The 26207-nt window shown below is 45.9% G+C and overlaps 1 protein-coding gene across 1 annotated transcript in view; it reads left to right on the forward strand.

Annotated features, from left to right (window-relative positions):
* LOC143988773 (serotransferrin-A-like) overlaps window positions 1-16053 on the forward strand; it is an 86368-nt gene extending 70315 nt beyond the window's left edge. Inside the window, exons 15-17 of the mRNA XM_077488622.1 lie at window positions 9992-10176; window positions 13343-13529; window positions 15879-16053. Coding sequence (XP_077344748.1) covers window positions 9992-10176; window positions 13343-13529; window positions 15879-15919 — 413 coding nt within the window. The 3' untranslated portion in view covers window positions 15920-16053. The remainder of the gene's footprint in view (window positions 1-9991; window positions 10177-13342; window positions 13530-15878) is intronic.
* Window positions 16054-26207: the final 10154 nt, after the last annotated feature.

The raw sequence follows: 26207 nt of genomic DNA on the forward strand, positions 1-26207 counted from the left end.
CAGGAAATCTGCTCTGTATCTCAGCAGCGCCATTTTTATACGGAAAGCCTGCAAAAGAAACTGACAAGGCTGCAAATGACTGACAAGGCTGCAATGGAAGACTGCAAATGACTGGGAAGGCTGCAATTGACATGCAAGGCTGCAATGGAAGGCTGCTAATGACATGCAAGGCTGCAATGGAAGGCTGCTAATGACATGCAAGGCTGCAATGGAAGGCTGCTAATGACATGCAAGGCTGCAATGGAAGGCTTCAAATGACATGCAAGGCTGCAATGGAAGGCTGCAAATGACATGCAAGGCTGCAATGGAAGGCTGCAAATGACTGACAAGTCTGCAAATGATTGATAAGGCTGCAATGCAAGGCTGCAAATGACACTGACAAGGCTGCATTGATGGGTATTTAAATTTAAGTTTTTTTCCTTAAACTTCCCTCCTAAAAGTTTTTTTCTTTAAAATTCCAACCTAAACTTGGGGTGCGTGTTATACGCTGATAAATACGGTATAAGGTCTTCCATTTTGTTAATATCGTCTACTTTTTTGAGCCATAGGTCTTTGGTCGGTGGAGTTGTTGTTTTCCAGCTGAGAGGAATGTAAGCCTTGGCTGCATCTACTAAATGACGCACTACAGACCTCTTGTAGATCCGTGCAGGGGTGTCATTTATGTGTAGGAGGAAGTATGCCGGGTTATTTGGGACAGTTTGACCAAAAGATGTGCAAAATAGTCCCTCTTTCTTCCCGACAGCGACAGCATAAGTCCGACGTCGTTGGGAAGATTTGATTTAGCACTGCTGGGGTTCTGTACCCTCATGTGAGGATCTTGTAATTGGTTTCTTGAATTTTGGTGCAAATGGATGATTTGTATGTGAATGTTAGGATATGTTGTTTATTCCTGTTGGTAAAATTGCGGTTCAGGTCTTTCTCCCATTTGTCCAGGCATGGGAGTTGGAAGTCATCCAGTGGTGTGATTAGTATGTTGTATGTAAGGGAGAGTGTATGTAAGATGTCCAGATTCTGAGCATAGTTTTTCCAGAGTCGTAAGAGATTGGCTTGTAGTGCTAGGAGGGGTCATGGTATTGAGAAAGTGGGACAGTTGTAGGGCTCTCAGGAAGTCCAGTCTGTATTGGCTTGAGGGATCTAGGAACTCCGCTATTGTTCTCCAGCATCCTATGGTGCTGAAGTGGGGAGGCTTGGTGTATCCCCGATTCCCTCGGGGCCTGGAACTTCACGTCTCGCATGCCCGGGACAAAACGAGGGGTGCCCAAGATTGGGCGGAGTGGTGAATTGCAGGAGAATAGGGAGGTTTTGGAGATCAGTTGTGCGCAGATTTTGATGGTGTTACCTATCAGAGGGTGTAGTTTAATGGCCGATGGTATGTCTACGTGGCACCATGGAGTCCCCTGTACGGGGACTTCACACTGGGCTTGTACTAATTGCGTCCAGAGTTTGGTCACCCCATGTAGGCACCAGTCAATCAGTCTGCTTAGATGTGTCGCGTGATAGTAGGTACCGATGTCTGGCATTGCCAGACCACCGTATTGTTTGGGAAGGGATAATATTTTCTTGTGTAGTCTGGGTTTTTTCCCTGCCCAGAGAAATGTAGTGAATGTTGAGTGCACATGTTTGAAATAAGTCGTGGGGATCTGTAAAGGGAGAGCCTGTAGCAGGTATAAGAATTTGGGAAGGATTGTCATTTTGAGCATGTTACAGCGACCAAACCAAGAGTGTAGGCCACTGTCCCATTGTTTGAGCAGAGTCTGGACTCTTTTTAGTAGAGGTGGGAAATTAATATTAAACAGATGAGAGATTTGAGGGTTATTATGTTCCTAAATATTTCAATGCGGTGTCTGTCCATTTTAAATTAAAGCTGGCTTGAAGGTGTGCGAGTTGCGTTAGTGGTATGCCAATGCCCATCGACTCTAATTTATTGAAGTTAATCTTTAAATTGGAGAGTTTCCCATAAATTTCAAATTCACGCAAAAGGTTACTGAGGGAAGTAATAGGGTTTGTTATTGAGAACAGCATGTCATCAGCATATGCGGATACTTTATACTGTGAGTTGGCAAGTTCTATTCCAGTGACTTCTGGGTTTAGTCGTATATGACACAGGAATGGTTCTAAGGACAGCGTGAACAATAGGGGCGAGAGTGGGCAGCCCTGTCTAGTCCCGTTGGTGATCGGGAATGGTTCTGAGATTACACCATTTGCCCTAACTCTGGCTGATGGGTTCAAGTATGCAGCTGAAATCCAGTTTAGCATTTTATTGCCTATGCCTATATGTTGTAATGTAGTAAACATGAATTGCCAGCTCACTCGGTCAAATGCCTTTTCGGCGCCTGTAACGAGGAATATGCATGGTATTTTAGGGTTGTTGGCAATATGCAGCAGATTTAGGACTTTTGTGGTGTTGTCCCTAGCTTCTCTGGTTGGGACTAAACCAACCTGATCTAGATGTATTATGTAGGGTAGATGTTGTTGTAAGGCTATAATTTTGGTGAAAAGTTTGAGGTCCATGTTCAATAAGGATATGGGACAGTAGCTCCCGCAATATGCTGGGTCTTTACCTAGAACTAGGTAGGTTTGTACCCAAACTAAGAGTGTTAAACAGGTCAACTATGTGGTTTCCTAGAGAGGGAAGCAAAATCCTGTAGTATGTCGTGGTGAGCCCATCACTCCTTTTGGAGTTCTGACAGAGAGATGGGTTCTTCCAATATTTCTTTATCCTTAGGTGGTAAAGTGGGCATGAGGGAGGAGGTTATGTATTCTGAGGTTGATTCTCGGGATGGCAGCGGTGTGTTGAGGTTGTATAGGGAGTTGTAGAAAGTTCTGAACTCCTGTGAGATTTGTTGGGGCAAAGAAGTTTTTGGGCCAGTGGGGGGGACTATATGTGGAATGTATGATGCCATTTTCTATGTTCGCAGAAACTGAGCTAGTAACCTACCACACTTATTCCCCGACAAACCTGGAGTGCTGCTTTGGCTTTGAAATGTAGCAGGTCAGTGATCTGCTTGCGGGTGGTGTCCAGCTCAGCCCCCATTTGCACGGATGGGGATTGTTTATGTCTTGTCTCAAGGTCCTGTAATTTATGAAGCAGAGCACTCAGTTTTTCTGTCTTCTGTCGTTTGAGTCGGGAGCCGTGTTTGATGAGTACCCCCCAAATCATAGCCTTGTGGGCTTCCCAAACCACCCCCGGATCACTTTCAAGTGTGGCGTTAAGGCTGAAGTATTGGTAAATTTCTTTTATAACATCTGACAGTACCTCTGGGTTCTGTAGTAAACTTCCATTTAGTCTCCATGGTTGTCTCTGAGCTTTGTGGATATCTGTTATAGCGTACCGTAGGGTTATTGGGGCATGGTCTGACCATGTAATGGATCCTATTGTGGTGTCTTTGACTGCTTTAAGTGTCTGTAAAGGAATTAGGAAGTAGTCAACACATGAGTATATCTGGTGCAGTTTAGAGTAGTATGTATAGTCCTGTTCCCCGGGATGAAAGAGACGCCACACGTCTATCATTTGTGATGTATGTAAAGTGTTGGAGAATTTTTTGCGCAAGCCTCGTGAAGACGAGGACAGGCCGGAGGATGTATTCTCCTTCAGCGTTAGGGGGATGTTAAGATCCCCACCAATGATAAGTTGTCCTTTTGCACATTTTGAAAGTTGTTCTGTTTTTTCAGGAATGCATCTTGGTGAACATTTGGGGTGTAATGGTTAGCAAAAGTAAATTTCACTTCTCCAATACTCCCTTTGAGAAATAAGTAGTGTCCCTCTTTGTCAGACATTGTGTCTATATATGTCCAGGGTATTCTAGCTGAGATCAGAATGGAGACACCTCTAGACTTGGCCTCTGTGTATGTGGAGTGAAACACTACAGGGTAGTACCTGTTTTTGAGTATTGGTAGTGTATTCTCTCTTTAAAATGAGTCTCCTGTAGTATAATGATGTCAGCTTTCATACGACGCATGTCATGAAGCAGCATTCACCTCTTTTCCGGTGTATTCAGACCTTTCGTGTTTAGTGAGATTATATTCAGCTCATCCATGGTGTGGAGGGGGGAAGGATGTTAGACCAGGCAAGCGAGCCTGAGTGAGGGGGGAATTAGGTTAAGAAAAGAGGAAGTTAACACAGGTTGCGCAACCTCATATAGATAAGGGTACTATTTTAGCTATCCAGCTAAAGCACGCTCCAGTTAGAACACTGGGAATTGAGCACAGACCTAGTTGGGTTGGTGGACAGACAGGGCCAAGAGGCGAGCTCCCGGGACCCTTTCCCCACCCCGGCTAATGTAACTGTTGTTTTTGTACCGGGGTAACTCAAGCAAGCTTAGATTGAGAATGAGTAACAGATAGTAAGGCATTAAAGAACATAAACTTCAAAAAAGAAAAATATTAGGCAGACAAAGCAATACAATGGAACAATTGTAACTGATGTTCTGGATACAGCACATAACCCTGACCAAGAATCTATGCATGTAAGCACGACCATCCACCCTCCTTCTCAATAATGCAGAGGCTTGTAAAGGCATCCACTCAGGCCCGAGATCGTATCGACAACCCCTGCTCCTGGGGGCGTGACAACAGGCTGTGAGATCCATTTTGGGACCCCACCCATGACTACACCTGCGGCCCCCAACCAGCACCCCCCCGAATGGCAGAGTAAACCCCACTCCCCCTTGGAAATCAGATGCGGATGTTGTGACCGTTGGGTTAGTGCCATGTGGACAGGACCCAATGCCCATGATGAGGCGCTGGGAACACCCTGGAGATCATCTGAGGCAGGGTAAACTCCTTGTGTTATTTCCTGTGACACAACTTGTATGGCGTTCAACCAGATCGGCAGGGTCCCCCCTGCCACCCAAGTGCGTAAGAACAGCACCCCCTCATCATTCAAAGATCCATAGGGGAACACAGTTGTACAGAGAACAGGGGGGCGTATATACTCGCCATGCAACCAAGGCCAGGGAGGGGGAGGCAAGTCATCATCATCTTGGCCCGAGTCCCCGGAAGTTTGCGGGACACTGTTCCAAGGTATGCACCCTGGCCTGGCAGATACACAACAGTCTAAGGACCATTCCGCCCATGACAGGGAGACCCCCAAGGTCACACCTCCCCAACCATGACCTGCAGAGGGTGTGGAGAGGAACCCCAGCAATAATCCGGACGGGGAGTGGGGGGGCTCAACCGGGCGGTAGGAATGCTGGCTAGTACAGTAATTTGGCTTGGGACCAAACCATCACCACTGCTCCGCAGCTATGAAATCCCCGCTGAGCCTTGCATTAGTGTTCTGGTAGAGGGACCAGCAGGACAAACCCCCGGGGACACAAAAAAGGGGGGGGGGGGGTCGGGGGACCGTCAGGAACCCCACCCCCGATGGCCCCAGACCGGAATCTGAGAGAGTCTGGATGCAGCGTTTAGGCTCTGCGGAGCCACCATCAGGGGTTGTGGGCATTTGTACGTCTAGGCATGTTCTCGGTCAGGACGCTTGTCACAGAGTCTACTCACGTTGTTCCTCTCCTTCCTGGTGCGGCGCGAGGTCTCATCCTGCCTCTCTGTTGGCGGGGCTGCAGCTGTCCTCTGTAAGTGGAGGGACCTGATCTGCCGGCAGGGCGAGGGAGTATTTGAAGCCAATCTGGAACGGGGGATTGACTCCAAGCCAAGAAACTGGAAAAGTCCAGGGAGGTCTGCTGGTGTTTGCACAGTGTAAGCAGTCCCGTCCTAACTGAAGGTTTTACCGCTAGTGGGTATCCTCAGCGGTATGTATATCCTTTCTGTTTAGCCAAATCCAGGACGAGTTTTAGCATGGCCCTACGCCTCAGGGTTGCCCTGGAGAGATCCGGAAGGATTATGATGTGTGTGCTGTCCACCTCTATTTCCCCCTGCTCCCAAGCTCCGCGGAGAATGGCGTCTTTCTGAGGGTAGTGCAGCAGTCTGCAAACAACATCTCGTGGCTGTCCCGGGTCCGTTGGTCTAGGACCTAGAGCTCTGCGAGCCCTGTCAATATCAATCGGGCTAGAGGGGTCCACCAGGATGGTGCGGAAGATTTCTCGCACTTTTTCTCCTAGGTCTTCTGCTTCTATAGCTTCCGTTAAACCTCGGAGCTGCAAATTATTACGGCAGCTCCGGTCATCTGCGTCTTCCAGATGGAGTTGGAGGGCTATAGCGATATCCCGCTGGTGGTCTCGATCCCTCTCCAGCTCTGACAAACGAGCCTCCAGGGTGGAGAAGGAGGCCTCCCCTGTGGACACTCTTTCAGCGAAAGCGTTGACATCATCCCTCACCTCCTGGATGTCGCGCCTATGTGCTTCTTCCAGGCAGAGGATAAGTGAATCTATATCGGTCCTTGTAGGTAAGGCCGGAATGAGTGTCCATATATACTTCTCCGCCTGGCTAGGGCCCAGGGACTGCGTGAAGGAAGCCATGATAGACTGTGATGTCTCGGTTGTGCTCGGGGGGGAAAAGAACGGTGCAGCAGGGGGGATCAAGAAGGGGTTGCCACTCGCCTTGTTCTTGGGCCTCTGGGGGAGTCCCACGTGTAATGCCTTGTGGTGCCGCTGCTCTAGCTCCGGTGGAGTTCCGCTGGTGGGATCGGAAATATCGATGTATATCACCGGAGGGCAGGCTGGAATGGGTCTCACGGGTAACGGCTCTCGTTATCGGGTGCATTCCAGTTAGATATCGCAATTATGCCAGGAATGTAAGGCTGGGGCCTGTCAAGAAACACAGCTTCACATGGCCATGTCTAGGCCACGCCCCCAGGAAAAGCTTTCATGATGTCTCCCCCCCCCCCCCCCAAGGAGCTGAAACCAGAAGGACAAAACAGATATAGTCAATGAAATCGTGGAACCAGAAGAACCTTTTTGTAGCAAATAAACAAGATAAGAAAATAAAGCCACGCTTCTTTCCTGTGAAGACGAGGTAGAAATCTCACCGCCCAACACCTGGATCCATTCGTCTCACACGCGACAGTACGATGCCCACTTCCGTGGGGACAGCGACGCTGGACGAGGTCTAGCAAACATTGAAAGCAAGGTTCCACAAGTAGGCCAGACAGGGGAGGCCCTCCAGGGAAGCCGACTGGGCCAGGGCACAGAAGCAATCGAGCTGTAAATGAGAGAGAGCATCAGCGACATCGTTAGCAGTTCCAGGGACATGCCTAGCTCTAAAGCATACATTAAACTGCAGGCATTTTGGAACCAAAAAACGCAGTAACAATATGACCGGAAGGGATCTAGCAGACTGTTGGTTGACCACCTGCACCACGCTCATGTCATTAGACCAAAAAAACACCTGGTGATTGCACAAACCACGGTCCAACCATCCCTCAAGATCCAGGCCTCTCTATGAAGGAGGTACCTGGTCTAGCCAGGGAAGCATCTCTGAGACAATCACTGGTGTCCTCTGGCTTAGAAATGTCCGGCTTGGCCCCCAAGCATCCCCGCAAAGTGAGCGCTCGTGCTTGAAACGGCACACGGTGTACCACTTGCAGTGGTTCTCATTGAATAGCCAGCATAAACCTTTTTTGGGGGCAGCCGATGCTCCAGAGAGAGCGCAGCTGGGGACTGAGAGGACGAAGACCTTTGTTGGCACATGAGCAATAACCACAGACTACCGCCCTGACAATCAAAGCGAAACTTTTTCTTGACGCCATTTTTTGACGAAACTGGGTGTCATAGTGGAACCCAACACTGACCCTCGTAAACTTTGTAGGCACCTCAAATAAGATTAAGATAGCAAAAGAGTGATGCAGCCAACTCCAGAAAATTATTACAAAACACTCCAGTGTAAGCACAGAACCCCTGCAGCCAGTTCCGGAACGTCCAAGGAAGGTGTTTGGATTTGTCAAGCTGCGCCGCAACGTCAACCCGACGAGATTTTTCAATCGTCTCTGTCGGGAGGGACTAGAGCGAGAAAATCAATAAATTTGCGACACCATATCCTATCCTTGACGTCTTCCGACAGGTGCATGCCAGTAGGAGAAACCGCCCACAAAGCGCCACCCACGAAACAGCCCGAACTACATGCCAAACCCGACACACCCATGCGAGACAGGAACGATTTTACGACCGTAAAAATGTGTTTGTCCAGTAGGCCCAATAAAGCAGCATCACTGGACCTACTCCAAATCAAATCACAATCATACTCACTGATGCGCTGAGGTGCAGCCAAAGAAGGGCGACCAGCAGCAGGTCCAGGACAAACCCCCAGTGTAGGATTGTCCATGGGAGGAGCCGGCAGAGGACCGCGACATTCATCTCCTTGAGGAATGTTGGTGAATGGCGAGGGCAGGAGGATGCTGACGGAAGGAGAGGTCCAGGGGTGGAGGTCCGGCCACCGACCCTGATGAGCCTGGGGGGCTGAGGACAGCAGCTGAGCAGCATCTAGAGCAACCAGAGACCCCAGGTGGAGGACTCGTGGCAGGTGCAGCCCACATCCCGGGTATGGTTTGTGCATCTCCCACCCTGCTGGGCACAGGGAGATGGTGCCGAGCAGCAGGAAGGGGCAAGTCCGTGGCAGCAGGCATCAGATGGGAATCTCCTGCCCTGCCAGGGAGATGGTGCAGGGTGGCAGACCGGGGCAAGGCTGTGGTGGCGGACATCTGATAGGAATCTCCCTCAGGGAGATATGGGTAGGCAGGGGTCAGAGGCAAGGGGTGAGAGGCAGCTACAGCTCTGCCATCCCGCACCCAGCCATATGCAGGGGGATGCGGATGAGTAGGTGACATCTGAGAGGCAGTGTGCACTGGTGCCAAGTTCAAATCTCCCGCCCAGCTGGGCGCAGGGAGAGATGCTGGTAGGGACAGGTCAGCTCCTGCCTGGCCGGGCGCAGGAGGAGGAAGAAGGGTGACCAAAGCAATGGCTCTGGGCTGGCTTGCCTGTTGTCTAGACTGGTATGCTCTTAGTACGACCCCCGCTCCGCCAAGCGCCGGCAGAGTGAAGGCGGAACCAGGGACAAAAACTGCTGAGTGGAAAGCGCCGTGGCTCTCGCCTGAGCTGACAAGCGGGCATTTGCAGGCTGAAAAGAAGCTGGCAGAGCTCAGGCCGACTGCCACAGGACTCTGGGGCTCTGAGAGCAAGCCAGGCGAGAGTAGTCCTGACCCTCGGAGTGCACAGGTGGGAGGGGACCTGCCGGAAAGAACTCCAGTGGCGGCAGGCAGCAGGGACAGGGAAACAGAAGCTCTGGAGGAGCAGGGGGATGGCAGAAGTGTAGGAAGCCCTAGAAGGAATGGGGCGCAGGCGGGGATGGTACGTATCCTGACCCTGGAAGCTAAAGGTCCCGCAGGTGGTCGTGGAGCCGGGGGGGAGATATCTCAGTGGAGAGGAGGGAGAAAAGCCAGTCAGCCTGACTTTGGAGTGCCAGCTCATGGACCCTGGCCAACAGGCGGTCAGTGTCTATGGTAGAGGGTGCAGGGTCCACGGCAGCTCTTGGAGGCAATTATTTCGAAAGACCCAGAATTCCCTGGGGCACACGTTCCTTGAGCTCAGGCCCATCCCATATGTTTCCACCAATCCTCACCATCCACCCTTTTGTCTGGCACCTGGCCATGCCCCCATCAGTCAAGGCTCTCTTTCCATAGGGGGGGCTTAAGAGGCCTTCATCCTCTGAGCACCCGTGGGGGAAACTATCAGAAAACATACATACATACACACACACATATATATATATATATATATATATATATATATACACATATACACACACACAAAATATATTTATCATTTGTTTGCATTTTTATATTTCATCTTTTATTTATATGAAGATGTTGTGCACATTTTACCAGATTTTGATTAGAGATTTAGATATATTTATGAAGTTTATGGTGAAGCGCCACTACCTTTACAATTTTTTTTGCCATATTTGAGAAGTTTTTTTAAGGGGCAGTTATCACTATAGTTGAGTTAATAGGGCGCCATCACCTGTTTTGTTTGCTAATTTGTTACATATTGTTATACCTATGAAGAGTGGCAATGAAATAACTGAGATTCATTTTTCTGTCTAGATGAAAAATCTCCAGCATGGGCAAAAGGTGTGAAGAAAGATGATTTAGAACTATTGTGTCCAGATGGCTCTCGCAAACCTATCGCTGAATATGAAAGCTGCAATCTCGCAGAAGTACCAGCCCATGCTGTTGTCACCAACCCAAACAGAAAAGAAGTAGTTGTAAAAATTCTCAAAAAGCAGCAGGTAAACCCCTTTCATGCACTTTCTTTCCACATTTAAAAATTGGGATTTTTGTTTGACCAAAATCCCTTTATAGTAGTTTTCCTACACTTAATTAAACAGTGGAAACCCTGCTATACAGGAAAGCAATATCATTTAATGGATTCCAATACTAGTAAGGTGTTGTCTTTTTCAGCCTAAGGCTGGCCATACATGGTTCAAATCTCCGCTGGTTCAGCAGGAACCGGCTGGAATTCAAACCGTTAATGGGCAGGCTGAATGTACCAAGTTGATTGATCTATCAACTTGGGTACAACTAGCCTGCCAGATTCTCTTATGATTACCGCTAGCGGCTGCTATAGCCACTAGTGATAATCGCTGTCTTCTCCCGGCAAGAACAGCTTCCCCTGCCCTCCACCAGGAGCAGACAAAAGCTCAGCAGGACCATCCATGTTGATGGGGGAATCGGTTGCAATAAGGAAATTTGCACCATGTATGGCCGGCCTAAGCAGCATCTCTGTGGTTTGGGGTCAATGCCATGAGTTCTGATTGGCTGACGGAAACAGTTCATGGGGAAGTTTCCTAACCCTGGACATTATTCTCCACTGTAGGGTTTGCCACATTTTACTGGGAGAATTAATGGTTTTGTGTTAGTTTTTTTCTGTCTTATAGCCAGGATTAAAAAATAACATTTACTGTAAAGAGTCTTGTGTCATAAAGTCAGAGGGCACTCCTTAGTTACTGATAAGTGAGAGAGACAGACTGTGACTCAACCCTTATCTTCTCTTGAGTCTTCTGCTAGGTACATTTAAATATAAACACGGGGGTGTATTAAAAAAAAAAAAGGACTCCATTTCGCTGTTATATACCTAAATACTAGGGACCACATGCAGTAATTTCCATGTTAAATCAATGAAAATTTTTCAACCAGCACAGGAGATCACCTAATAACATATTGTTTGCCCCATTTGTATAGAACATTTACTAAGCCAACAGAGTTGCCTGAAATAGCACAGCTACTGCTATGGCAAGGAAAGTTAACTCTGTATTACAGGTTTATTTGTAAAACACAGATTTTATATGTACAATTATATATACACACACACACACACACATTTATAAAAAAACTAGTTTAAAAACATAGAAAATTAAAGGATCCATTCACAAGTTTTTAACCACATGGTAAATCGCAAGTGGAAGAGTGGTGTGTTGCAGTGCCCTTACCCTTAGTTATAAATGATACACACAACATACTATTTTAGAGTAGTTGGCAATATATGAGGTGCAGCACAGACTGGAGTACTGGAGAATCTGGTGCAGCTGTGCATGGTAGACAGTCAGCTTATAACTTGTTCAATTAGGCTTAAAGTGGTGGGCCAGCAAAAAAATAAAAATAAATTAAAGTCAGCAGCTACAAACACTGTAGCTGCTGACTTTTAATAAGCACTTACCTTTCTAGGGTGCCCACGATGTCAGACGCCCGAGGCCAACCCGTCCCTCAGCTCTCGGGTCCCGGCGCCGCTATTCAAAGTAAGGGAAACAGGCAGTGGAGCCTTGCGGCTTCACTGCCCATTTCCTACTGTGCATGCACGAGTCGCACAGCACTTGAAGGGGTTGCGCTGTGTTATGGGACACACACAGTTCCCACAACACACCACGTCCCATTCACCAGAAGACAATATGCGAGAACACAGAAGATCACTGAGGAATAGGAAGAGGCAGAATAGGACGATCTGCCTAGCAACAGCCATTTCTGGTAAGTGCAAATTTTAATTTTATTTTTTTGGAGCCTTTTTATGCTTTTTTTTTTTTTTTTTTTTTTTTTTTAGAGTGGACCTCCCCTTTAAGCTGATTGGTTTCTATGCAGAACTGCACCAGCCTTTGCATGCTTCAGTTTAAGAAATCCCCCCCCCCCCCTATGTCTGTACTGCCTTATCTGCATTAAGATTTAAAAAAAACTCCCCACTACCTAATCCACCTGCCTCCATCCATAAACACTTTCCTCACTTTCAGTCACCGATTTAGCATTGTCCCAGCTTCAGCACTGCTCCCCTCACTTCCTGCTTTCATAAGAGAAATTGAGAGCACTGGGAGCTATAGGTTGCTGCTGCTGTCAGTCAAACTCCTGTGAGGAGGGAGTAGGGGCATAGCTCACTGGCTCTGTGTGTGTCTATGGGTGCCCCCTTAGCACCAGGCTTGCTGAGGGGGCACCCGGAGGAAGGAGGAGCCAGAGGAGGACTGAAAAAAGGTGGTAAGGGACCACTCTGTGCAATATCATTGCACAGCGCAGGCAAGTATAACATTTGTTTCAATTTTATTTTAAAAAAAATACTTTATTATCACATTAAATGGCGCTGCATTAACTCCAGATAATTTATTTTGATTAGTCCCTAACCTGGTGTGTGATTGTAATATGCAGCCAATCTGAGGGTTCTCGAAATGCACATGAAAATCTCAGAACTCCTTGATTGGCCACTAACAGACTAGAGTCTTAAACTGGAAAATACAGCTCATTCGGATGTCACTTAAGAGAAGCATAAAAGCAGTGTTTGCACACAGCAGCCATTGTCTGTGGCCAAAAAATCTGGTTTTGATAGTAGAAATTACAGCACTCTGCTCAGGAGGAAACTCTGATTGGGATAAGGAAGTACAGATTTGCATGACATCAAAAAAAATTCCAGGACATTTGACATGTCTGCATTACCTGTAACAGGGATACTTACTGGTGTACTGCAGGTAAGCATGGCAGCCTGAACTCTCACAAGTGTGCACAGAAGGCCAAAAGTACCATCACTTCATTTTAAGCCAATCAATGGAAATTGCCACCAGAGAACAAGAACTGTATTGACAATTAAATAAATAGATTACAAGGTAACATTACACAGATCAGCAAAGCACAAAATAACATAAAATAAACAATACGCTAAGAATAAAAAAAATAAAAAAACAATGATATTACAGATTAAGGGTATATCAACAGCAAATCATTTTATTTTAATTTTTTTACATTGTGATTGAAATGTTGTTCTGTAGTAGTTTGATGTTGCTATCAGATGCAGTTTGAGATTACGCTAAAAAAAACATTTTACCATGCTTCCTGTTTTTAATTCTCTGGTAAATGTACAATATAAGGCAGGACTGTAGATAAGTACTCCAAGGTATTCAACAATCTCTTTGTCCTTAACTGTAGGAACAATTCGGAAAGAACATAGACCCGAAACCACAGTTTGAAATGTTTGTCTCAGATAAGAAAAAAGACCAATTATTTAAGGACTCTACACAATGTCTGGCTGAGGTGAAAGAGAGCACAATGAATGATTATCTGGGCAAACCATATGCTGATGCTATTGAAAATCTTAACAAATGTGGAAAATCAGGTAAAATTAATTGTAAGGGTGAGATGCCTACTCTCCCAACTATAATTGAAATAAATATATATATTGAAAAAAATTATTTTAGACTTTATATAAAACCTTCCTTTTTTATTTGAAATATATATATATATATATATATATATATATATATATATATATATATATATATATATATATAGGCATACATTTCTCAAACCTCACCCCTCCCCCAATGAAAGACGTCAGCACATCTTAATTACAAAGTTTGATATCTTCACCTTGTCTTCATTGGATGGAGCAGATATTGCTTCAAATAATTATGCCATCACTTAGTGAACTTCCCATGATCTAAATTGACCTTCTTAGAGATAGAATCATAAAATTCCAGTATGATGTAGTGAGACAAATGCCTCTGTATGTCTGTGACCCCCTTTTCAACCACTTGCCCAGTATCACTTCCAATGCTACCAAGATTGAACGTGTTTTGTGAGAATTTTTGAATTACATCTAGAGAGACTATTTTTTTTTTAAACTTGGGTATGAAATGTTGAGTCAGCTTCCCAAACCGCCCTGAAAGTTTGATACAAAGCTTCTCGATTATTCCACACTTACAGTATACAACATAATGACAAGCCACATTATTCTCTTTTGTTATATATTTTATTATTCCTTTGAATAGAAATATATTCATTATCCTAAATAGAGTTCCTACAAATCATTTCTTGTCGTAGTCTAATCAGATGAATGGTGTATAATATATATATATATATATATATATATATATATTATACATGCATACTATATAATATGTTTCAGTTTATTAGGAACAAACAATTAAAGGCAACTAAACAGACATTCCAACTAAACAACATACCTTGAGACTGTAACCAAAAAGCGAAGGTTTAAAAGATTTACTATGTTATGTGGAACATGTTAGTTTTACCTAACCCTGAAAAATCTAAAATCTTAGCTGAGAACATCCCATGTGTGCAAGTCATCAAACTCATGCCCCTGAGATGGTGTTACAATGGCACCCTATTCTCACATTAAAGTGGTTGTAAAGTCAGAAGTTTTTTTTATCTTAAATAGGAAGTAAACTTCCTCTGCATACATTTACAGTACCTATAGGTAAGCCTATAATAAGGCTTACCTATAGGTAGTGAAAATATCTCCTAAAAGTGTATGGTTTGGGAGATATTTAGTAGATATGCAGCCAGTGACATCACTGGAACATGCACTCTGAAGGAACTGGCACAGGTGCCGTTCCTTACGAGCTCAGTGCCGTGGATGGCCGCTTCCGCGCACATGCACGGGAGTGACATAATCATGGCCCCAGCCAAACCCAGTAGAAACTCCAGGAAAAATGTCAGCCAACTCAGTGGTGTGCGGGCACTGCTGAGAGAGCTTAGTTCTAAGGTGCCTATTACATAATGAGCTAGTATGCATTGTATACTAGCTCATTATGCCTTTCTCTTACAGCCTTTTTTTTTCTTTTCTTTTTTAAAATGGGTTTACAACCTCTTTAATGCATTCTATGCATCAAGATAAAAAGTATTCTGTTTGTAGCATCCCAGCACCTCCTCATACATACCTGAGCCCCCTCTCTGTCCAGCAATGTCCACTAGTGTCTCGGCCTTCTGAGATTCTCCCTCTGATTGGCTGAGAAAGCAGCGGTGCCATTGGCTCCCACTGGTGCCAAAGTCAGTTAGCCAATGGGGAAAGAGGGAGGAGGGGCCTGGCCACGGCTCCGTGTCTGAATGGACACAGGGAGCTGTGACTCAGGTGCCCCCATAGAAAGCTGCTTGCTGTGGGGGCACTCGACAGGAGGGAGGAACCAGAAGCACAGAAGAGGCACCTGAGAAGAGGAGGATCAGGCTGCTCTTTGCAAATCCACTGCAACAAAGCAGGTAAGTATAACGTGTTTGTTATTTTTAGAGAAAGAAAACAAGACTTTACAATCACTCTCAGCACTTCTATTCTGATTTCTGCACCACTGGAGGCTGTCCACCACTTGAGAAAATCTGGAAAAGGTAAATATGAAAAACATAAAATACAGCCAGGGGAACTTCCAAGGTAACGGGGCTACCAGTAAAGAGCCTTTACATTATGATTTTTATTAAAGTGTTAAATTACAACAAAAGATGTTTGCAGATATTTTAGCCAGAAACCTTTGATCCAGTCTGTAAAGGTCTTGAAACGCCAACGACGTTGGTGGAAGAATGTTGTCAATAAATGAGCCTAGTAACATGTAGTAGTTCTTTGTATATTTTCACAAGTCTTTTAATGAAGAAAATTATTTTTCATTTATAAGGAGTCACAGAATAATGATAACATACCCCAAATGCCATAAATATTATCTTTTCTTTCTATTAGGTCTGCTGGAGGCCTGCACATTCCACACATGCAAGCTGTAATGATGGACCAAACCAAAGGGTTTCCATTGTTTCCTTCCACTTATCTTCTTGTTTATTCATAATAAAATATGTATTCAACTCCCTTTACACTGACGTGTTGCCTTCAATCTCTCAATAAATATTTTCAGTTATAACGTGGATTTTTTTGTTATTCTTTTGATTTAGTCATCACAATTCAATTTCAAAGGTCAACACAGAGGACTTCAGAGGCACATATACAGTATATTTTTATTCCATATAATCTATCACGTTCGATTAACTCCCAAAAGATGAAATAACTATAATAGCACAAATAAATCATAATGATTCACTTCAATACAGGGTATTTTTACTTTCTTACTGCGCAGGCCAATTTCCAGCACTGTCATACTTTGAATGACATTTGTGTGGTCATGCTACACTGTACTCAAATTACATTTTTATTATTTTTTTCACACACATATAGATTTCTTTTGGTGGCATTTAATCACCACTGGGGGTATTTTTGCTAAATAAACGGAAAAAAAAAGACTGATAATGTTGGGAAAAAATTTTATTTTCTTTGTTTCGGTTTTAATTGTTTGCAAATAAATAATCTGTCTTCCTAAATTTAGGCCAAAATGTTTTCTTCTACATTTTTTGGTGAAAATAACCCAAAATCAGTGTATATTTAGTCTGTAGAATCCATAAACTATGGTATATATCTGAAAATTGATCAATCCTGATGTACTGATGGCCTATCTCATTTCTTGAGGCCTCAAAATGCCAGCATCCCTGGATAAAATGTACCAAGTCAAACTACACCCCATTACTCAATAAGATTAAATCTGAAATAAAGAAAATATCAACATGACCGTTATTCTGGATGGGAAGGATAAATATGATAAAAATGGCCATACTGCCGAAAATAGTATATAAATTTAAAATGATACCAATAGCACTCTCCCAGAATTTCCTAATAATTTTTACATAAAATTATCATAAAATATGTATGTCAGGATAAGAAACCAAGGATACAGTATGTGTTTTTAAGTAGAAATAAAATGCACGGGGGACGGGGCAGAACCTGACATAAAAACATATTATGACGCCATGATACTAAGACGGATGATAGAATGGACAAACACAAAAAATGCAAAAAGATGTTTAATGCCCTGAACACACTGCGGATTTTCCATCGGAAAAAACTTGGATGGTTTTTCCGACGGAATTCTGCTCAAGCTTGGCTTGCATACACACGGTCACACAAAAGTTCTCTGAACTTTCGACCGTCAAGAATGCAGTGATATACAACACTATGAAGAGCTGAGAAAATGAAGTTCCATGCTTCAGAGCATGCGTCAAATTGTTTCCGAGCATGCGTAAGAATTTTGCATGTCGGAATTGGTACAGACGATCAGAATTTCCGACCGAAAAACTGAGAACCCACTCTCAATCTTTTGCTGGCGGGAATTCCGAACAGACACATGGTCAGAATTTCTGACCAAAAGCTCACATCGGACTTTTGCTGGTGGGATTTCAGATCATGTGTACGGGGCATTAGTATGAAAAACACACAATTAGATAAAAATATATGTATATATAAAAAAAACCCAAAACACTACATAGAGACACCACCCACCCTTACCGCCATGCCATCCCCGCAGATCGGGTCACCCTCCCGGTAGTGGATGTGGTCGTGGCAATGCATATATTAATAATGGTTCCATGCAGGGTCAACCTTTTGGTGGTAGGACGCAAGGCCATTATATGACCAATAATGATGTCTTTCCACCTCTTCATGGCCCTGATCCAGGATTTTATTCTGGCTATGGATATGGCCATGACTATGGACCTGGGCACAATCATTACGGTAGGCGTGGACCTGAATTTCAACAGTCTGGCCCTATGGGGATGGCTGATGGGAGAAATTAGTTTGAATATAATGTCAGTACTTCCAACCATTTCTACCCATTACGTGATATGGAGGGTCCACAGGCCGATTATAGGCCTATAGGAGGGGGGGGGGGGGCTTGACCAATGTGCCCCAATACCTCATATCTAAGGGCCCTGTGGAATCTGCTAGTCCTGGCCCATCTAGTCAGGATCAGCAACACTGGGGTTCTCACAAACCCAGTCAGAGCGTCAAAAGGTCAGTAGACCAAAGAGAAGATCTAGAGGGGGGAGGCGACTATGAGCTATAAAGGAAAAAACCACAGCGAGTGATGGGATATTCAATCTGAGTACAGCGGTTTTGACAGATTCTGAGAAACTCCTATTAAATAAGGGTCTGAAGTATGAGCCCCCTCGTAGGTTGAATACGTTTCAGACTTACATGGATGTGCATAAATTCGTATGTAGGCTGAATATTAAGAGGTATGTGGCTTCTAAGCCTATTTATACAGAAGTGTCCTCACCTAATGAATTTCTTCATTCTGGCCATTCAAATACCTCACTATTTAATCCCCCCGGATCTTTGACCCCTGCCTTAAAAGTATTTAGGATGTAGTATTGAGAGATTTGGATTCAATGCCCCTTAAAAGGTAAAATCTAATAAAGAACTAGTGTCTGGTCTTAACCCCTTATATGAGAATAAGGAGATAGTTATTAGACCGGCAGATAAAGGGGGGGGGTCATAATTTTGGATAGGAAGGACTATTTGAAGGAAATGTATAAGATTCTTGATGATCGGGAGACCTATACTTCGATCAGATCTGACCCTAAGACTGTATATAAAGATGAATTAGAGATCTTGGTCCAGAGGTGGTTCGAGCAGGGCATCCTAAGTGGTAAGGAAAAATCATATTTGGTACCTAAAGCACCTCTTACCTCAGTGATTTATTATCTACCGAAAATTCATAAACACCCTACCTGCACCCCAGGACGCCCTATTGTGAGCAGGTATATAGATTTCTACCTACAACCATTGGTCACCAAAATGCCTTCACATATCAAAGATTTATGCCATGTGATTAATTTACTGGCTGATTACATCCCAGGGCCAGAGTGGTGGTTAGTGATGGCGGATGTCACATCGTTGTATATGGTGATACCGCATGATCAGGGGCTATTTGCAGTTGAATATTTCCTGAGAAGAGACTCTGAGTTATTCGATGAGCAGATCTGTTTTTTGATGGAGTTGCTCCAGTTTGCGGCATCACAGAACTACTTCTGGTTTGGCGGTCGATTTTATAAACAAGATAGAGGGGGCGCCATGGGGGCTAAATATGCCCCCAGTTTGGCGAACCTCTTTATGGCTCTTTGGGAGGAGGATGTCGTCTATGCCCACAGGAAACCTCAGGTGAAGCTGTGGGCAAGGTATACAGACGACATCCTCCTCCTATGGGATAGTAGTCAAGGTGATTTGGACATCTTTATGAGTGAACTAAATGTCAACAATAGGGGGATTTTTTTGAAATATGAGGCTAGTCAGAGATACATTTTTTGGATCTCAAAATAGGGGTTAAGGATGATCAGTTTTCTACTGCAACCTTTTTCAAGAGCACTGATCGTAACGCTTACATACCGATGGATAGCTGCCATCATGAGGCTTGGTTACGATCGGTGCCCAAAAGTCAATATATGCACCTGAGGCGTAATTGCTCTGATTATGGGGAATTTTTGCTCTAGGCTGATATTTTGACTAAATGTTTTTTGGGGAAGGGTTACTCAGAGGCCTCCCTTACCAAGACCTTGGAGGAAGTGTCATTACTGGATAGAGGTGATCTCCATGAAGTCAAAGCCTCTAATGATAATAGGATACGCTCTACCCCTTTCATTACTACCTACTCCATTCAACATAGGAATGTTGCAATGGAGTAGGTAGTAGTGATGGACGAACGTTTCGCCCGGCGGTCGTTTCGCGGCGAATTTCCGACTTTCGCCGTCCGCGGGTTCGAACGCCTTTTTCCGTCGTTCGCCCCGGCGGACTTACGTGTTTAATGTATACAAGAACTTTAACCTTTCGTGACACGTTTATCATGTGTTACAGGACAACCAATTGAGACATGACAGCTCATGGACACTTGGACATTCCCCCTAACCTATAAATACACCCGATCCGGTGGCCATTTTACATTCTTTCTTCTGTCACTGTAGGGAAAGGATCCTGTGTGGAGTAGGGACAGAGAAAACGCTAGCTATTTGGTACACAAAAGTTCTTTTCAGGACTGGTATAGGTGTTAGGTCAGCAGCCTGAGTTTCTTTTGTCAGTTTAGATAAAGGGACAGAGCGCTGTATGCTGCTATTTTAGGGACAGCTCAGCCAGATTAGTCTTTCTTCATCATCATCATCATCATCATCATTAGCTGTTACTATCAGGTCCACAAAAGAGCTGTTCCAGCTAATCGTTCCAGCCTACTCTTTTTTGCCAATTTGTATAGGGACAGGCAGGAAGCAGTGTGTCAGGCAGTGAGGATAATTTTAAAGACTTGCTGTTACTATTAGTTCCACAAAGGTTCTTTTCAGGACTGGTATCAGTGGTACGGTAATAGGCTTGTACACGTATAATATTCTTTCTTCCAAATATAGAAAGAATATTATACTTGACTGCTGCCCTTCTGCTGCAGTCTGCTAATCATTCACAACTCACTTGTTCCACAAAGCTCTTTATCAGGACTGGTAACTTGGTCTGTCTAGGGTGCTACGGTACATAGGCTTGGGTGCGGTACAGTCTGCTGTTCTGTAAGGACCGCTATCGGTCCACAATACATAGGGTTGCCGTGCACTACTGCTGACCGCTGCCCTATACTGCAGCAGTCCTTCAGCGGTATAGGGACTGACGCACAGTCTGCTAAACACTAATACACAACCTGCTTGGTCCACAAAAGTTCTTATAAGGACTGGTAACTTGGTATAGGGTGCTACGGTACATAGGCCTGAGTGCGTTACAGTCTGCTGTTCTGTAAGGACCGCTATCGGTCCACAATACATAGGGTTGCCGTGCACTACTGCTGACCGCTGCCCTATACTGCAGCAGTCCTTCAGCGGTATAGGGACTGACGCACAGTCTGCTAAACACTAATACACAACCTGCTTGGTCCACAAAAGTTCTTATAAGGACTGGTAACTTGGTATAGGGTGCTACGGTACATAGGCCTGAGTGCAGTACAGTCTGCTGTTCTGTAAGGACCGCTATCGGTCCACAATACATAGGGTTGCCGTGCACTACTGCTGACCGCTGCCCTATACTGCAGCAGTCCTTCATTGGTATAGGGACTGACGTACAGTCTGCTAATCACTAACACACAACCTGCTTGGTCCACAAAAGTTCTTATAAGGACTGGTAACTTGGTATAGGGTGCTACGGTACATAGGCCTGAGTGCAGTACAGTCTGCTGTTCTGTAAGGACCGCTATCGGTCCACAATACATAGGGTTGCCGTGCACTACTGCTGACCGCTGCCCTATACTGCAGCAGTCCTTCATTGGTATAGGGACTGACGTACAGTCTGCTAATCACTAACACACAACCTGCTTGGTCCACAAAAGTTCTTATAAGGACTGGTAACTTGGTATAGGGTGCTACGGTACATAGGCCTGAGTGCGTTACAGTCTGCTGTTCTGTAAGGACCGCTATCGGTCCACAATACATAGGGTTGCCGTGCACTACTGCTGACCGCTGCCCTATACTGCAGCAGTCCTTCAGCGGTATAGGGACTGACGCACAGTCTGCTAAACACTAACACACAACCTGCTTGGTCCACAAAAGTTTTTATAAGGACTGGTAACTTGGTATAGGGTGCTACGGTACATAGGCCTGAGTGCAGTACAGTCTGCTGTTCTGTAAGGACCGCTATCGGTCCACAATACATAGGGTTGCCGTGCACTACTGCTGACCGCTGCCCTATACTGCAGCAGTCCTTCATTGGTATAGGGACTGACGTACAGTCTGCTAATCACTAACACACAACCTGCTTGGTCCACAAAAGTTCTTATAAGGACTGGTAACTTGGTATAGGGTGCTACGGTACATAGGCCTGAGTGCGTTACAGTCTGCTGTTCTGTAAGGACCGCTATCGGTCCACAATACATAGGGTTGCCGTGCACTACTGCTGACCGCTGCCCTATACTGCAGCAGTCCTTCATTGGTATAGGGACTGACGTACAGTCTGCTAATCACTAACACACAACCTGCTTGGTCCACAAAAGTTCTTATAAGGACTGGTAACTTGGTATAGGGTGCTACGGTACATAGGCCTGAGTGCGTTACAGTCTGCTGTTCTGTAAGGACCGCTATCGGTCCACAATACATAGGGTTGCCGTGCACTACTGCTGACCGCTGCCCTATACTGCAGCAGTCCTTCAGCGGTATAGGGACTGACGCACAGTCTGCTAATCACTAACACACAACCTGCTTGGTCCACAAAAGTTCTTATAAGGACTGGTAACTTGGTATAGGGTGCTACGGTACATAGGCCTGAGTGCGTTACAGTCTGCTGTTCTGTAAGGACCGCTATCGGTCCACAATACATAGGGTTGCCGTGCACTACTGCTGACCGCTGCCCTATACTGCAGCAGTCCTTCAGCGGTATAGGGACTGACGCACAGTCTGCTAATCACTAACACACAACCTGCTTGGTCCACAAAAGTTCTTATAAGGACTGGTAACTTGGTATAGGGTGCTACGGTACATAGGCCTGAGTGCGTTACAGTCTGCTGTTCTGTAAGGACCGCTATCGGTCCACAATACATAGGGTTGCCGTGCACTACTGCTGACCGCTGCCCTATACTGCAGCAGTCCTTCAGCGGTATAGGGACTGACGCACAGTCTGCTAATCACTAACACACAACCTGCTTGGTCCACAAAAGTTCTTATAAGGACTGGTAACTTGGTATAGGGTGCTACGGTACATAGGCCTGAGTGCGTTACAGTCTGCTGTTCTGTAAGGACCGCTATCGGTCCACAATACATAGGGTTGCCGTGCACTACTGCTGACCGCTGCCCTATACTGCAGCAGTCCTTCAGCGGTATAGGGACTGACGCACAGTCTGCTAAACACTAACACACAACCTGCTTGGTCCACAAAAGTTTTTATAAGGACTGGTAACTTGGTATAGGGTGCTACGGTACATAGGCCTGAGTGCAGTACAGTCTGCTGTTCTGTAAGGACCGCTATCGGTCCACAATACATAGGGTTGCCGTGCACTACTGCTGACCGCTGCCCTATACTGCAGCAGTCCTTCATTGGTATAGGGACTGACGTACAGTCTGCTAATCACTAACACACAACCTGCTTGGTCCACAAAAGTTCTTATAAGGACTGGTAACTTGGTATAGGGTGCTACGGTACATAGGCCTGAGTGCGTTACAGTCTGCTGTTCTGTAAGGACCGCTATCGGTCCACAATACATAGGGTTGCCGTGCACTACTGCTGACCGCTGCCCTATACTGCAGCAGTCCTTCATTGGTATAGGGACTGACGTACAGTCTGCTAATCACTAACACACAACCTGCTTGGTCCACAAAAGTTCTTATAAGGACTGGTAACTTGGTATAGGGTGCTACGGTACATAGGCCTGAGTGCGTTACAGTCTGCTGTTCTGTAAGGACCGCTATCGGTCCACAATACATAGGGTTGCCGTGCACTACTGCTGACCGCTGCCCTATACTGCAGCAGTCCTTCAGCGGTATAGGGACTGACGCACAGTCTGCTAATCACTAACACACAACCTGCTTGGTCCACAAAAGTTCTTATAAGGACTGGTAACTTGGTATAGGGTGCTACGGTACATAGGCCTGAGTGCGTTACAGTCTGCTGTTCTGTAAGGACCGCTATCGGTCCACAATACATAGGGTTGCCGTGCACTACTGCTGACCGCTGCCCTATACTGCAGCAGTCCTTCAGCGGTATAGGGACTGACGCACAGTCTGCTAATCACTAACACACAACCTGCTTGGTCCACAAAAGTTCTTATAAGGACTGGTAACTTGGTATAGGGTGCTACGGTACATAGGCCTGAGTGCGTTACAGTCTGCTGTTCTGTAAGGACCGCTATCGGTCCACAATACATAGGGTTGCCGTGCACTACTGCTGACCGCTGCCCTATACTGCAGCAGTCCTTCAGCGGTATAGGGACTGACGCACAGTCTGCTAATCACTAACACACAACCTGCTTGGTCCACAAAAGTTCTTATAAGGACTGGTAACTTGGTATAGGGTGCTACGGTACATAGGCCTGAGTGCGTTACAGTCTGCTGTTCTGTAAGGACCGCTATCGGTCCACAATACATAGGGTTGCCGTGCACTACTGCTGACCGCTGCCCTATACTGCAGCAGTCCTTCAGCGGTATAGGGACTGACGCACAGTCTGCTAAACACTAACACACAACCTGCTTGGTCCACAAAAGTTTTTATAAGGACTGGTAACTTGGTATAGGGTGCTACGGTACATAGGCCTGAGTGCAGTACAGTCTGCTGTTCTGTAAGGACCGCTATCGGTCCACAATACATAGGGTTGCCGTGCACTACTGCTGACCGCTGCCCTATACTGCAGCAGTCCTTCATTGGTATAGGGACTGACGTACAGTCTGCTAATCACTAACACACAACCTGCTTGGTCCACAAAAGTTCTTATAAGGACTGGTAACTTGGTATAGGGTGCTACGGTACATAGGCCTGAGTGCGTTACAGTCTGCTGTTCTGTAAGGACCGCTATCGGTCCACAATACATAGGGTTGACGTGCACTACTGCTGACCGCTGCCCTATACTGCAGCAGTCCTTCAGCGGTATAGGGACTAAGAGTTTTGTCACAGGGTGATTTAAAAAATGACAGGCAGAGGAAGAGGCAGGCCCTTCCGCACGGGTGGTAGGGGTAGGGCAGGAGCAACAGCCTTGAGCCAAAGTGGGAAGTTGCAGAAGGTGCGTTCAATTACTTTAAAGGACGCACCAGACTTGGTTGAGTGGCTCACTCAGCCTTATTCTTCTGCACCCTCCTCATCCTCTCGATCTGCACCCTCTTCTTCACTCTCTGCTATGTGCACCCCCAAAGACACTACCACCAACAACACCACCACCACCACATACCTTCCGCTTGAGTGCAAATGGGGGCCTTCATGCTCCAGTGTTTTAATAGGGACCCCCGTATAAAAAGCATGAGGGTCAAGGACCAGTACTGGGTGGCAACGTACTTAGATCCCCGGTACAAACACAAAATGGCGGAAATGTTACCGCCGTCGCAGAGGGCTGTCAGAATGCAGCACTTCCAGGCCTTGCTTCGAGAAATGCTGCATTCTGCTTTTGCGTGCGCTGGCAGAGGAGCAATTCCCACTCCCAGAGAAGGATTTGCGGGTACCAATCCAACAGCGCCTGCAAGAAGAGGCCGGTTTGAAGATGTGTTGGTGACTTCGGATATGAGGTCATTCTTTCAGCCGACCCATCGACAGGTGTCATCCGGATCCAGCATCAGGGAACGCCTAGACCGTCAGGTGTCCGACTACATTGGGTTAACGGCCGATGTGGACGCTCTGAGGAGTGATGAACCCCTAGACTACTGGGTGGGCAGGCTTGACCTCTGGCCAGAGCTTGCCCAATTTGCAATCGAACTGTTGGCTTGCCCCTCATCCAGTGTCCTGTCCGAAAGGACGTTCAGCGCAGCAGGGGGGATTGTGACCGATAAGCGTACTCGCCTAGCTCACGACAGTGTTAACTACCTCACATTTCTAAAAATGAATGAGGCATGGATCTCGGAGGAATTCAACACATGTGATCAGTAGACCATGTATATGTCTATAAACAATTTTTGGAATCAAGCACACAGACCTTCTTAATTCATTTGGCTCACTTCCCTGACCCAAAAAAGCACACCATACTATATGCCCCTACCCTCCTCTTTGAAGAGGTTGAGCGGTGTCATATTTCTACTGTGGCTGCTTATTATGAGGGGTTCCCACCATCCCTGTGCTGTGCTGACTTCCTCCTGGGTGTTCTTATTATGAGGGGCTCCCACCATCCCTGTGCTGTGCTGACTTCCTCCTGGGGGTTCTTATTATGAGGGGATCACACCATCCCTGTGCTGTGCTGACTTCCTCCTGGGGCTGCTTACGGTGCTGCTGTCAGCGCTGTATGTCACGGAGCTGCTGTCAGCGCTGTATGTCACGGAGCTGCTGTCAGCGCTGTATGTCACGGAGCTGCTGTCAGCGCTGTATGTCACGGAGCTGCTGTCAGCGCTGTATGTCACGGAGCTGCTGTCAGCGCTGTATGTCACGGAGCTGCTGTCAGCGCTGTATGTCACGGTGCTGCTGTCAGCGCTGTATGTCACGGAGCTGCTGTCAGCGCTGTATGTCACGGAGCTGCTGTCAGTGCTGTATGTCACGGAGCTGCTGTCAGCG

This window comes from Lithobates pipiens, unplaced genomic scaffold, assembly GCF_037356315.1.
Source record: "Lithobates pipiens isolate NorthernLeopardFrog02 unplaced genomic scaffold, aLitPip1_a1.2 Scaffold_18, whole genome shotgun sequence".
Classification (NCBI taxonomy): Eukaryota; Metazoa; Chordata; class Amphibia; order Anura; family Ranidae; genus Lithobates; species Lithobates pipiens.